The sequence below is a fragment of the Anastrepha ludens genome, chromosome 6 (assembly GCF_028408465.1).
Source record: "Anastrepha ludens isolate Willacy chromosome 6, idAnaLude1.1, whole genome shotgun sequence".
In the NCBI taxonomy this organism is placed as follows: Eukaryota; Metazoa; Arthropoda; class Insecta; order Diptera; family Tephritidae; genus Anastrepha; species Anastrepha ludens.
Window position 1 is genome coordinate 101,900,787 of NC_071502.1, and position 14,937 is coordinate 101,915,723.

Sequence of the window (14,937 nt, forward strand, 5' to 3'; positions counted from 1 at the left end):
ATGAATTCGCCTTGTTTCACTCTGGGCTGACAACCACATGGACACGGCGAAAGAAAAAACATAAATCAGCTGATTTCAACGTTATTCGTGGCGGTTATTTCAAATATCGTTGCTCCACATAGCTTATTTTTTCTATTTTTTTAAGCATAAATTATCATTTAAAAAGCTTTAGAAATTAAATATTTAGTGTGTTGAAAATGCAACTCTGTTGCTGTGTGTTTATTATACTATGTACAAATCTAAATATGAATGTATGGCGTCAAGTATTTTTTTGAGTATTTAATATGCAGTTTATTGATGCTCAGGCGCGTACCCGAAAATGGCCAGAAGTGGTTACCTGTCGATTACTTTTATTAAAAAACATTAAAAATGTGAAATAATTTTTTTTTTAATATTTATCTTACATTCAAATTTTCTGGTACGCACCTGCTTGATTTTTAATTTAAAAAAATTTTATATCAATAAGCTTCGCAGTAAATTTTTTCGACAGGTAACCAGTTTAGCAGTCGCCGCAGCTCAAGCGCATAGTGCGACGTACCAAAATTTCCAAATTAATATTAAAAAAATTTTTTGTTTTGCACAACATTTGCATAGTTAACATTTATATTGCAACACAGTAACTAAATTTATTAAACTAAATAAAATTCGTTTTTATTTATACCATTTGCTTCATTCGATTCACGTTTCGCTCAACACAACCTCGCTGGCTTCACGCTTTACACTGCGGCCGTTGCAATTGAGGCAGCTGGATTATGCCACGGCTGGTGCGCATGATGATGGTAGTGGTGCGGATGTGTGTGGTGGTGTTGCACTAGCGCCTGATGCCACGGTGACGACACTGTTGAAATTAATGGCGAAAAGGCACTGCCTGAGCATATTTCGTATTTTGTTTTTGTTTTCACATTTTTTGTATTTGTTTTTGAAAAGTGTTTTTGGTTGAAGTTTCCACAAATTCAACATTAATACATTTAATTTTGCAGAAAATCAATACAAAACAAAAAATTTTAAAATTGCAGCAACATTACGCATAACAAATCAAATATTTAAATAATTTAATGTGTGTGTTTAATAGTTTTTGTTTTTGTTTTTGTTTTGGTTTATGTTTTTACAAGAAGGCCATGCAATGAAAAGAGAAAAAGAAAAAAGAAACAAAATCGTTGGGTTAGCAACAAAATCAATCATTTACGTACGTGCATACACACATACATGTATGGCACACTAAAAAAAGCATACAAATAAAATTTTTTAAAACTAACTATGTCAAAGTATAATGAAAAATTCGCCTACATATTTACATACACACATACATATACTACGCTTGTACCAATACATATGCAAGCACAAGCGATTTTAATAATTTACTAATATTATATATGTACATACATACGTACGTTCATAAGGGGACACTAAATACTTGCCATACAAAATGAATAAATAAAAAGTACTATTTATTTCCGACTGAGCCGAATAATTGATGATCTTTTGCATCATAACAAATTAAGTACGCAGCTACTACAGAGCTGGCCAGCACAATGGAACCATGCAAGTACGGTGGGCAAGCAAACTATTTAAGAACTAGTTTACATAGCCGCTAATACAAGGTGGCGCAAAAGTAATCACCCTAGCAGAAGATTTATGTTTTTTTTTTCAAATGGCGTCCTGCGTCAATCATATTTGACACTAGTGAACCGGACAACTGCAGTATGTATATATATAATTGGCGCGTATACCCTTTTTGGGTGTTTGGCCGAGCTCCTCCTCCTATTTGTGGTGTGCGCCTTGAAGTTGTTCCACAAATGGAGGGACCTACAGTTTCAAGCCGACTCCGAACGGCAGATATTTTTATGAGGAACTTTTTCATGGCAGAAATACACTCGAAGGTTTGCCATTGCCTGCCGAGGGGCGACCGCTATTAGAAAAATGTTTTTCTTAATTTTGGCGTCTTCACCGAGATTCGAACCGACGTTCTCTCTGTGAATTCCGAATGGTAGTCGCGCACCAACCCATTCGGCTACGGCGGCCGAAAAAACAGTATAAAACAGGAAAATAATGGAGCGCACAAAGGTCAAACTAAAGATTTACAACACTCAAAATCATTTTTCGATTTATTTAGTAAAACAGGTATTCAAAAAAAAAATTTTTTTTTTGGATGATTAATTTTGCGCTGCTAAATACACTCAGAACCTGTTAATCTCGTAACAACAAAAACCGTAAATGGCCTTGGATTGGGCACACTTTGCGAAAAGAAAATGGCACTCGAGTGGAACCCCCGCGGTTCACGAAAGAGAAGATGACCCAGAAGTACATGGATAAGAACGGTACATTAGTCAGTTAGTTTCTGTCCTATGCTCCAACCAGGGCCGACACTAAATTGTAACGTTACATATTTTTTTTGTATTCAATTTATTGTCAAGGAAACAAAGAAAAAATACACAAACTGCTGCCAAATATCTACACTACGCACATCCTTTTGCACTTTTGTTCATTAATCATAGCCATTTACATAGACAGTTAAATGATCCCTAGTACATCTGAAAGTAAATATAGTAAAATTTACATTTTTAAACTGGTAATTCTCCACCAGGGGCCTAAGCGCACTGTTAGCCAAGATTTATAGTTGTTACGCAGATTAGTGAACAGCTGATTTGTTTATGGGGTTAGGGGTAGTGGGGTAGTCAGAATTTTCAAAAATTTGTATTTTTTTTTTGCATTTTCTTAAAGTATAATATATTAAAAATATTGTGTGAAAATTTGAAGTGAATCTGACAAATGCTTTTCGAATTATTCAACAACTAACAAAGAGCGCTCGGGCGCTCCGGAGCGTTCGTGAGGAAGTAGCTAGCAGCAAGAGGAGAGCTTGCTACTTGTACTTACGATTATTCTTCCTTATCTCCTGATATTTTAAAAGCTATTAAGCCTACTTACGAATATCACAGTAATGAAAATTTACTTTCAAGATGTATAGATGGATTCAATCAGAATAATAATGGAAGCTTTAATCAACTAGTATGGAAAATATGCCCAAATATGGTAAATACTAGTTGTACTATCGTACAAATTGCTGCATACATAGCTATTGTATATTCAATGAAGGTATACTCGTAAATTAATTTTTGGTTATTGTGAATACACTGGGACTTAATTGTTGGCCTAATTCTCATCGGTATGCTGAAAAAATGGATGCTGCACGTATGAAAGTGGCAGATAAGCGCGCTAACGATAACACTCGAGAAGGTAGAATGCTACGTAGGCAACAGCAAACCGATATTTTGCAAGTTGCTGTGACGGTTGAAGAACTAATATATTATATGACCCAGGGATAGATGACACAGTGTAATTAATTAAATAATTCGTATAACTATACATAAATCGATAGCAAAACTTTAATCCTGTTTTTCTTAAAACTATGTTTTTTGAACTGGTGAACACTGTAACTTAAAAACCGTTTGGTAGATTTCAATAAAAAGTATAAAACTGCTTTTGAAAAACATAAAATCTCGTGCCTGATCGAAGAATTTTTTTTGTTAAAAAATGTATATTAGATTTTTTTTAAACAATTAATTGTCGGTTTTTTGTCGAAAATCTGGAAAATATTTTCTGAGGCCGCAATACTGTTAATTTTGAAAAAAAAAATTCGATAAGGGACAAGATTACCTGTTAATAAAATTAATTTCTCTTGTCCGATTGACTTTAGATGAATCTCCAAGGACTTGTGATGATCACCGCGAGTGACTTTTACAGTTATTAATTTTTTTTTTTTTTTTGAAATTTTGCTTAAGTCAAGTCGAAACATGATGTATTAATGTTATTGAAAATCATCATTTTTGCGGGCCTCTGACTACCCCTAACCCCTTATTAGATTTGTCAGTAAAAGATGAACCGCAGACAGCCAGTACGGGTATTAGCTTCCCTGATACTAAAAAATAGTTATTTATTAAAAGAAAAATCTTAAATTGCAATTTCTCAAACTACTCCGAGATATCAAAACAATAAATGTAATTTCGAATGGCTTTGTGCAAACTAGCACATTATACGATAAAAGGAGTGGTCTAAAAAGGTTCTAGAGAGCCTCCGAATGGTAGACTGATTTTTATGTGAAGCTGTTATATGAGACATACCCGTTCGGATGCTTCCCATTGGCGAGTGTTATTAGAAAAATCTTTTTGATGTTTAAGTCTTCAGCAGAAATGGAACCCAGTAGGTCCCGGCAGTTGGCCAGTCTTATAATATTATTTTAATCATTAAAAAACACTATACTCAGCGAGGAAATCAGATTTCGTAGATATTTGAGTTCCATAGCTTACCACACAAGCACAATAGCTCCAATGGTTGCGTTGTTTTGACAAATTTCGGCAAACCGCTTGCCAGGTCTAAGCGGTTGTTGTATTAAAATCTACTAAATTCGGCGAGAAAACTAGCTTTTGCTCACAAAACAGCCGGCCCAAAATACAAAATTTTTTGCTAAACCTTCCTATTTTATGCATTAACAAGTTCATTTAACCCCAGAGAACGAACTGATTCGAAAGGGGCAAAGCTTTCTACTAATTGTAATGTCGAGCTCATGCCAATAATTAATCCCTTGCCGTGCTATTTAGCTCGATGAAACTCGGGCCCAAGTGTTACGCCTCTACGCATGGTAAATAGATTTAAACAGCAATTATGAGACTCGTTACTAACTCTGGTGACGTACAGATAGAAACTAACATTCAAATCTATCTGTACACGATCTCGGCTCGTGATATTTACGTTTTGCCCGACGATCTATTCACGAGCCTCGTTCGTCATACTCATGTTTGGACTAAAAGTTTACTCACGAGTCAGACTCGTTAAAGCATGGCAAGGGGTTAATTCTGACAATTCATTTCACAATGTTTTGAAATCGCACTGGTTGTAAAAGTTCCTGGAAGGCTACCATCAACCTTTTTGCAATTCTTCAGTCTTTTCTCTGGTGGATTTTATTGGCTAGCAATACTCAGACTGAAAGTAGCTAGATCTTCTTGGGCAAATATCAATTTCTGTTAGCCAAGTAGCGGTCGCCGTAGCCGAATGGGTTGGTGCGTGACTACCATTTGGAATTCACAGAAAGAATGCAGGTTCGAATCTCGGTGAAACACCAAAATTAAAAAAACAATTTTCTAATAGCGGTCGCCCTTCGGCAGGCAATGGCAAACCTTCGAGTGTATTTCTGTCATGAAAAAGCTCCTTATAAAAATATTTGCCGTTCGGAGTCGGCTTGAAACTGTAGGCCCTTCCATTTGTGGAACAACATCAAGACGCACACCACAAATAGGAGGAGAAGCTCGGCCAAATATCCAAAAAGGGTGTACGCGCCAATTATATATAATATACAATACATAAGTAGCTTTACATCGACTTATCAGTTCTACGGGTGTTATTAAGCATCCAAAAAAGATTTACCATGCGTATTCAGGTCATACTTGGGCACACTAACTAATGAATTCTAGTTTCAGGTAAATGTAAGACTGCTGCTGATGTCGTGAGAATGAGTACTATTCGTTCTCTACAACTGGAGAATATTTACAGATTTGCCAAAGAATCTGGAAAATTCTCACAGGACTAACTACCTTTATCTCTGTCTCTATTCTTTCATATCTCTTTCTCTGATACTTTTCTCCTTCCCTCCTTGACCATCTACCCTTTTTCCAAAGCTCTAAATACAATGGGCTTTTTAGCCTGAGTGTTTTAGGTGCCACCAAATCTCTTGGTGCTCATTTGCTCTACCTATTTAAATTTCAATTTCAAGACAGCTGCGAAGCTTTGAAACTGACAACAGCTCAACTTTTTTGGTTTGTGGGTCGAAGTGAAGTATGAAAGTACTCAAGACATGTATGCTGTCTTAAGAACTCTCTTAGCCCAATTTTTGTATTGGCTTGCCCAAGTTAATACTTTGAATCTTTGCCTACAGGCAAAAAGCTATCCAAATTGAGGTTTTCTCCATTGTTGGTTGTACTGGAATACTTTTAGTGGGTCTATATGAACCTCTCAAGATTGGATGGCACAAGATCAGAAAGAAACAGTTAGAATTTGATTTTGCACCAGATTGAGATTGCGGTCAAATTTACTGACATCATTTTGAGATTAAAAATTATTAGCAGCTTGTAAAGTTTTCTAGTTTAATACCTCTAAGGTCTTAAACTCAATTCTCACTTTTCTAAATGCAACAAATATTATCTCTACACACACAATACATACTAATCGAAGGGGCACATGCATTCGTCTACATAGGTATCTATCATCTTCTTAAACTTACTGCTGGTGGAGTTGAAAACACTGCCTGGTGAAGAGGATAACGTACCCATATTGGTGGTGGGTCCATAACCATTAGCGGCCACCGAAGCGCCATAAGAGCCGCCCGAACTGTGTGGCGTAGAAGCGCTACTGCAATAACCGCCACGTGGGCTAACGCTGCTCGACTGTGCACGCTGATAATCGTCCTCGGTCCATTGGCCGGCGGTATCTTGAACACTCACAGCCAGCTGGCCGGTGTAGGAGTTGAAGCCGGTTGAGCCGCCGGGAGATCTGAGAGCAAATAAGGAGCATCATTTAGTGAATTGAATTAGTAAAGTTGGTTATAGCTAAAAGTATCGTATGAGTGCGAGTGATGCTTACCTTGGCATCGAATACAAGGCTTCAACTAAGTCGGCTGCTCTCTTGAGTATGATTTCCTTTTGCAACTTCTCCGGATCACCAGGATGACGTGGTATGAGTTTTTGTAGGCGTTGAAAACCATAATCGATGGTTGGCTCGTTCAGGGCTGCTTAAAGTGAAAAGTAAAGGGTTTAGTAACACCTGGACTAGCGTAAGCTTGCAGGGTAAATGTACTTTTTTCTATTTTTATGTTATTTTTAATAGCATTCTGCCTTTATTATACATTTTTTACTCACAAACATAAACAAAACGTCCCGGTGAACCTTTGCAAAACTGTTTGCTTTTGTATGACAAAGTCACCTCCACCACACCGGGTATGTGGCGTGGTGGTGTCTGCACCCGAATGGCATGCGATGTAATCAGTTCGCTCCAAACGAGCATTGTGCCGAAGACAACTTGGAGGCCATCAAAGAAATTATCACCAACAATAATGACTGTGGCGCCGCCAGAAGTCCAACCCTCGCTGGGCGAAATCGCTTTGATGCAGGGCGTGGCCACAGGCAATGGTGGATAGAGACCTGTGGGGATAAATAATTAAACTTTAATAAACAGTTAAATGCTATTGATGGATATGATAAGGGCGGTAGGATAGTGTTGTTAAGTGTACGACCGTATTGCTAACAAACTAAAATGGTGTACGAATGTTAAAAGTAAAGAGGGTTAGTAAAAAATTAAAATACAAAAAACTTGTTGCACCTAAAGTTGTGCTAAGCAAAACTCCTTTCCATGTTAGCCAAACAATTTTTCACTATTCAGTATTTTACTTAAAAATGTGGAGCATAAATTTAGGCGCACTTTTGCAATGCCAGTTTTAATTAAAGGGTTTTCCAATAGCAGGTGTTACAGGTGAATGGATTGCACTATCGAGAAATGATTAACGATTTTTATGGCCGGAATTGGATGGTACTGATCTGGACAACGTTTATTTTCAACAAGACGGGGCCACGTGCCACACAAGCAACGGAACCATTGATCTTTTACGGAAAACGTTTCCGGTCCGTGTTATCTCTCGAAGAGGTGATCACAATTGGCCACCGAGATCTTGTGATTTAACACCTTGTGACTTTTTTCTTTGGAGCCGCGTGAAAGAGAAGATCTACGCCAACAGCCCGGGATCGATTCAAGACCTCCAAGATGGAATTCGTGAGGTTATCGAGGACATACGGCAACCACTTTGCAATTCGGTTATGGAAAATTTTATGAAAAGGATATTGCCCTGTAAGCGTGGCCGTGGTGGTCATTTACCTCATGTTATTTTCCACTATTAACGGCATACCTTCCGCTTTATAATGAGATAAACATCCGATCATTTATATTAAAAAATAGCATTTTTCTTTGAATGTCAAAATAACACCTCTGTTTGGAAAACCCTATATTTAGTTCAATTATAAATTGAAAAATTATCAAAATAAAAATTCGAAGTACTGTTAAAAATTACAAACTACTTAAGCATTCAAAAACTTTTTCGATTTTCTTCACTAAACAACTGATAGCAAACTGAAAAATAGTGTAAGTAATTTTGTTACGGACCATCATAGGTACTGTCAGGCGCGAGTGGGTGACCCGTTAAGGACAGGGAGGAGTTTCCTGTACCTTCCGTGGTATCCAAGCGTTTAGCGCGACGTCCATGTTTCGAATTGTTATGTACGAACATATTATCGGATATGGCTAAAAGCGGGCCGTCAACGGTCACTTGAGTGGAGATGACAACCTAGAGCGAGAGAAGAGAGTTTAAAGACATACATATATCGAAAGTAAATATAAGTGCATAGTTGAATATAAAATTTAGAATGAAGAAATAGGTCATTAGGTGGTAAGATGTTTAATTTGTCCAAAGCTTTAGATTTAATGACTATTATAATGAAGTTCTAATTATAAATATATGTTTCTTAATTTTTTTGAAAAAAAATCTTTTTTTTTATGAAAATACAACTTTATTTTGAAAAAATGGTTACGAGTGAATCATTGAAAGTATTGCCCATCGCTGTCTATTACTTTATCCCATCTTTCTTGTAGATCTTGTATACCGTCGCGGCAAAACTGGTCATCTTTTGAGGCTATCCACGGATCAAGCCATATTTTGATGTCTTCATATGAATTGGACTGCTGGTCGGCTAGACCATGTGCCATCGATCGGAACAGGTGATAATCGGACAGCGTAATATCTGGAGAATGTGGCGGATTTCCCATTTCAGTGTTTGCAGGTAGGTTTTAACGGGTTTGGCAACGTAAGGCCGAGCATTGTCATGCTGTGCAATCACTTTTTTATGCCTCTCTGCGTATTGCGGCCGCTTCTCGCGCAGTCCTGGGCTCAATCTCATCAATTAAAGTCAATACCAATCCCCAGTGATGGTTTCGCTTGGTTTTAACAGTTCATAATAAATAATACCAACTTGGTCGCACCAAATACACAGCATAATTTTCGCAGCGTGAATATTCGGCAGAGGCGACGACGTAAAAGCATTACCGGGCAGTCCCCATGACTTTCTTTTCATTTTTCATCACCCGTCACGACGCAATGAAGAAAACCCTTCCATTTTTGCTGCTGGAGCAGTTGTTTACAGGCGAAAAAACGACGTTCAACATCCCCTGGTTTTAACTCATAAGGAACCCAAGTCCCCTGCTTGGATTGGCGGGTAACTCCTAATACTGAAGTAAGTTCTTCTTGCGTTTGACACGGATCCTCATTGAGCAATGCCTCCAATTCAGCATCTTCGAAGGTTTTTGGCCTTCCGTCACGCGGACGGTCGTCAACATTAAAATCACCGTCTTTGAAACGACGGAACCAATCTCGGCACGTTGTTTCACTTAAAGCAGCATCTCCATAAACTTTTTGTAGCTCTCGATGCGCTTCAGCCGCCGATTTGTTCGACATCAAACAGTTCAAAATCAGACATTTTCACAAAAACAAAAACAAAATCACTAATGTATCAAAGCAGTTTGTTTACCATATGTCTAAGCTTGGTTTCTGACGTTTAGGTTATGTTAGAATCGGGTTGCACACACTGCTGGCGCAATTTATTGTCAAAGGACTTAGTTGCGAACCTAATAATTTTATGTTTTTTTTTAATTTTATGGGTTTCTTTTTAATACTTATTTATAATTTGTCCAATGCTTTAGATTATGTGGTTATAAAACTAAATGAGGTTTTAGTTATAAATATTTTTTCCTTAATTTTTGAAATTTGGCTCTATTTTACATATTTTTATTTTTTTTAATGTGTCGAAAGATTTATGCTAAAGCTTAAGATTAAATAAAGTTTTGGTTATAAATATTTTTTTTTTTGTTTTTTTGAAATTTGGCGCTATTTTAATTTTTTTGTTATTTTACGTTTTTGTTTTTAATATTTATTTTTAATTTGCCCAAAGTTTTAGATTATGTGATTATAAAATTAAATGTAGTTTTAGTTAAAATTATTTTTTTCTTTTAAAAATTAATTTTTTTTCTGTTTTTTAATATTTACCTGAAAGCGTCTCATATCTCTTGGATTGCCGGCGTTCTTCAAACAATTTTGATTGCATTTTAGAAAGAATTTCAGGAAAAATCTGTGAAAATACAACAATACAAAAGTTTTAAACAACTGAAACTTTAGTTAGAAAATATAAAACAAATTAAAATTCTTAGATTTTTTTAGTTAAAAAATATTAAATAAATTAAAATTCGTTGACTGCTTAATTTAACTATTATTTTTGCGTACTACCGGCGAATTCCGGTTTCATAGATACGCATGATGCAATGCGCAATTACCTCAAACTGCACAAAAATAACCGTAGCAACAACAACAACAATTGCCGACCCCACCCTCCCTCTCAACTTCACCAAAAGAGTATCAATTGGTTTCGTTGCTTTCAATACTAATAATAAATAATAAAGAAAACAGATGTTTGCCCTACAGCGAAAAAGTTTATTTGCCTCTTTAGTTGGTCGCCTTTACTATTCGGCCTCCGGCGCTTTTCGCCAGTCGATCTTAATCAAATATACACTTCTACCGGCTGGCAATCAATAGACGCGTCTACCAAAAAGCCCATCAAGGCAAAAAGGCAAAAACAAGAAAAAGAGTGCACGGCAGTAGTTGACACGAGTTGTAGTTGCCCTCTTCTTCAACGTCGAATGTCCTTTTGTGCGGGTGTGATGCTCCTGCGGCGCTGTAGTCAGCGTAAAGCAGTTCAGGGGTGCCAACTGAGCGCCGCTGTTCTCGTTGTGTTAATAACAAATCAGTCGAACTGGCAAACACCGGAAGCCGGTGCTGTATGTGCATGATACTCTTGATACTCTTACTTACTCACTTACTCACTTATGTGCATAAACAAATAAACTTAAGCACTTAAGTATGTGTGTCACACATACGTTCATATGTGCACTCTCAAGTGTGCGCTCTTCACCGGCATTGTTTAATAATTTGTTTATCCCATTGAGGGTGTTAATAGATGTAAATTATATTAACGAATGCTGAGCTACTTTTTTTTACAAATACACAGTTTTGACGTTTTCCAAGCTAGTATTTCAACACTTAAATTTTCTATGTACTTGTAAAAAACGTAATGAAAGTGGAAATAAAGGACGCGCCCATGTAAATTTGGTAAGTGAATGCTGAAGATCTCAAATTACTTGGATTGATTACTGCATTTGGGCAACGGGAGTGTGAGGGGAAATACAGGGGAGCGAAAAGGAAATGTTTGACTATTCTGTGTTGAAAAATTATTCCGGTTACGCTTAAATATTTTTGTACTTTTTTTTTTTTTTTTTCGTTTGCCTGCTGCCAGAAATGAACAGATGTTGAATTCAATCAGCAATGAGATTTAAACGGAAGCGAATTACGGCAACTGGTGGGTATGTGGTATTTCGGTTGTAACTTAGGCGTTGCTTTGAGCGATAGTTTTTAAGGTAAAAACGAAAAACGAGAAATAAGTACTACTCATTAAATGGAAAAAGGATGGGGCATTTTTATATTGATGAGATTAGTTTAAGAAAGGCAAAGTTTGCAAAAAAAAAAAACATTGTAGCTCTACCACTTATGAGGTATTTAAGAGGGAAAAGGGTCTCCCGAAATTCTTAGAGAGTTTACGACACATTTCAGGTATCTGTTCACTCCGATCTTTCACTTTTGGAAATATGTAAATTTATTACTTGAGCCTCCTACAAGAACGAGTGGGAAGATGTTCCCACGACAGTCGGCTCAACGGTACCGGAATGACCCGGATTTATATCCGACTAAGGACTGCCATTTCAGCAGCATACAAGCACGGGAAATGTTTATGCTGCTAGAATAACAACAATGAGTGGGAAGATTATTTAGTAATTCTGGAATATCTGCACGCAAACTGTTTCATACAATCCTTTCCACTCGCGCATTGTTTAAAAATTTAATCAACAAGTAGGGAGCGGAGCCTCACCATCTTGAGTGAAAACCATAAAGTTACCTTAATCTGGGTCCCGGGGCATCGGAACATTGAAGGTAACGAAAAAGCAGATGAACTGGCAAGAGGGGGATCTGCCATGAATAACGCTCTTGCAGAATCGGTACTCACACCATTAGGTGCAGTCAAGAGTACAATTTCCCAAAAATACCTCCGAATCGCGGACTGTAGGTGGAAAGTCCAGACGAAATGCAAAATTAGCAGAACGTTATGGCCCACCTACAACCTCGGGCAATCGTCGGCATTAATAAGAATGAAACGACGGGACGCCTGGAGACTAACGGCAGTCATAACTGGCTTTTGGTCTATCGGAGAACAAGCAGCCAAAATGGGTATCCCTCACAATACATACTGTCACAGTTGCAAACAACCAGAGAAAAATGAGACAATCTTCCATTTCCTCTGTGAATGCCCTGCCCTATGGAAGGACAGAATGTTAACCCTGGGCCAACCGCTGTTCGAGAATCTCGAACAACTATCTGGCTTAGACGTTAACAACCGAATAAGGTTCGTTAACCGCACAGACTGGATATAGTTATGCTGTAAATAACCGTTAAACAAGTTGGTAACGAGGATGTGGCAACAAAATGGCGCGGAAGCGCTAGTTGGATTCTGGAAGAATCACCACTTTAGCCAACCAACCAACCAGGGAGCGGAATACGCTCGCAGGACCACTTATTCAACAGAGCTTCCGACGGAACGACCAATACTGAGTGCTCAACCTCTTTTCCAATAGTCAGGTGGCCATTAAATAATTCGACTGCTGCAAAATCTCATCAAGAACAGCGATCGAGTGCCACCTGAGCAGGTAATTGTGCAGTGTAAGGATTTGCGTGGAAGGGAGCTTCTATCTGCCATCAGTTCGAGTAACTTTTATAATTCGGGAGTACCGTTAACTTCTTGTAAACTCTGGCTTATAGTAAACTTTGACGAACAAATCGGATCTTAAATGCGCAGGAAAAAATTATGACCCCCTCCATTCACTTCGAGGCATCCGCACTTCCTCACGAGACTGGAAACTGCTGGTCATAGGCTAATGGAAACTCATGTCAGTCGAATATATATTCAGACAAACCAACTTTGCCGCAGCTGCCGTAACTACGAAGCAACCGAAAGCATTGTACAGTATCTCTTCCTTTCATTACTGTTACTTGATTGTTTAGCGAATCTGAGTTTACTTCCACACTGGTTTAATTTTTAGAAGTACGGAAAAGCGTAGAACCAGTCGATACGAGAATAAAAAAAGAGGTTTGCCTTTAACTTTTTTTATAACTTTGCTGATACAAGCACAAATTGGTGACTTTACATTTGCCAGCTGAAATGGCGCGCGCTTGCATACTCAGCTCCAAAACTGGCTAGCAATTGTTTTTTTTTTATTCAACGCCGCATTTATATCACGACAGGCGCCAAGCTTATCAACATTTCAACAGCATTCGAAAATGTTCTATTTCAATTTAATAAATCCAAATCTTAATTGCCTGCAAATAATTAAAATATTGCTAAACTTTATTCGATTGAAATTTCCATTTGCTATTTTGGGTTACAAAAAATCACAACTGTAGTAGGGCAGTCGAAATTCTCACACACAAAAAGAACAAGAAAGCTAGCAGAATTGCTATAAAAAATTCTCTAATATATTGTAATTAACACATAATTATTGTCGACTGCGCTATAGAATTGCGACAAACCACATGCGCCCCCAATTCTTATCTTAATGCAGACGAGTCTATCATATTCGTATTTTTTTTAATTCACTCAATTTCAATTTTTATGTGTATGAAATATGTGAATATACTCGTGTGTGTGCAATACTCGTGTAAGTGAACTGGACAATAACGTTTCAATAGATAAGATGAGCCCAAGTTTATGTATTCAAACTCTATCGAACACTGCAGACAATGCGCGAGCAGATGCCAGTTTTTATTGGCACGCTCACAACACAAACAAATTCGAACGGAGGCTATGATAATCTTCATAAAGCGCGAATTGTCAACTGGCACGCGGCATATGGCACGGCGAGGTCAAACGCAAAAATCTGATTACTTCTTTTCACAATTAATTGTGTTTCTTTTTTATTGTAGGCTTACGAAAGGTCAGTGCTGGTTTAGGCTTGTTAGGGGCTGCCATCGACTAGGATTTAGGAAGGTGAGAGATTGGTGTTCAAAATTGAGATTCAATTTTAAGTCCGTGCGGTTTCTTACAATTCAATCAAAAGTGCTTGCTTAGAGGTAGAAAGACGTTCGTTGACATTTATTGAGCCACTGGTCCGTCTGAAAGGGTAAATATATGTAATAATATAAGAGGAGTAGTTTAGAATTGAACTTCTTCTTCTAGATTAGCGCGATAAGACGTAGTAAAGTTCATACAGCTCATTGTTCCACCGTCTACGATACTCGCCATCGCTAACTTGCAAAGGATCAAAAATCTTCCGCAGAATCTTTCTCTCAAACACTCGTCCAAGTTTCTGCGCCAAACGATAGGAAGGCCATGATGAGAGTCTTAAAAAGTGTTAGCTTTGTCCGTCGGTAGAGGACTTTACTACTCAGTAGCCTACTTAGTCCAAGGTAGCACTTGTTGGCAAGAGAGTTTCTCCGTTAGATTTCAAAAATGGCATTGTTGTCGGTGTTAATGCTGGCTCCTAGATTAAGGAAGTCTCTTACGACTTCGAAATCATAACTGCCAATATCATCGGCATCTGCCAGCAATTGAACTCTCTTATAGAAAATTATGCCTGAGCGATTAAGTTCTGCGGCTCGGACAATCTTTTCCAGCATCAGATTGAAGAAGTCACACGACACCGAGTCACCCTGTCTGAAACTTCGTTTGGTATCAAACGGCTCGGAGAGGTCCT

The 14,937-nt window shown here is 37.8% G+C and overlaps 1 protein-coding gene across 5 annotated transcripts in view; it reads right to left on the reverse strand.

Moving 5' to 3' along the window:
- The window catches only part of LOC128866790 (transcription factor collier), a 130,777-nt gene that overhangs the window by 5,553 nt on the left and 110,287 nt on the right, over positions 1 to 14,937 (reverse strand). Inside the window, exons 6-11 of one of the 5 annotated variants that reach the window (XR_008454957.1) lie at positions 10,133 to 10,214; positions 8,263 to 8,380; positions 6,906 to 7,187; positions 6,631 to 6,778; positions 6,272 to 6,540; positions 662 to 838 (exon numbers count right to left, since the gene is read on the reverse strand). Coding sequence is in view for 2 of the 5 variants with exons in the window: in XM_054107770.1 (XP_053963745.1) it covers positions 6,317 to 6,540; positions 6,631 to 6,778; positions 6,906 to 7,187; positions 8,200 to 8,380; positions 10,133 to 10,214 (917 nt within the window). In the remaining 3 variants the exon portion in view is untranslated. Of the gene's footprint in view, positions 1 to 661; positions 869 to 6,271; positions 6,541 to 6,630; positions 6,779 to 6,905; positions 7,188 to 8,199; positions 8,381 to 10,132; positions 10,215 to 14,937 lie in introns of all 5 variants that reach the window. The other 4 variants (XR_008454955.1, XR_008454956.1, XM_054107771.1 and 1 more) reach the window with 4 other exon arrangements.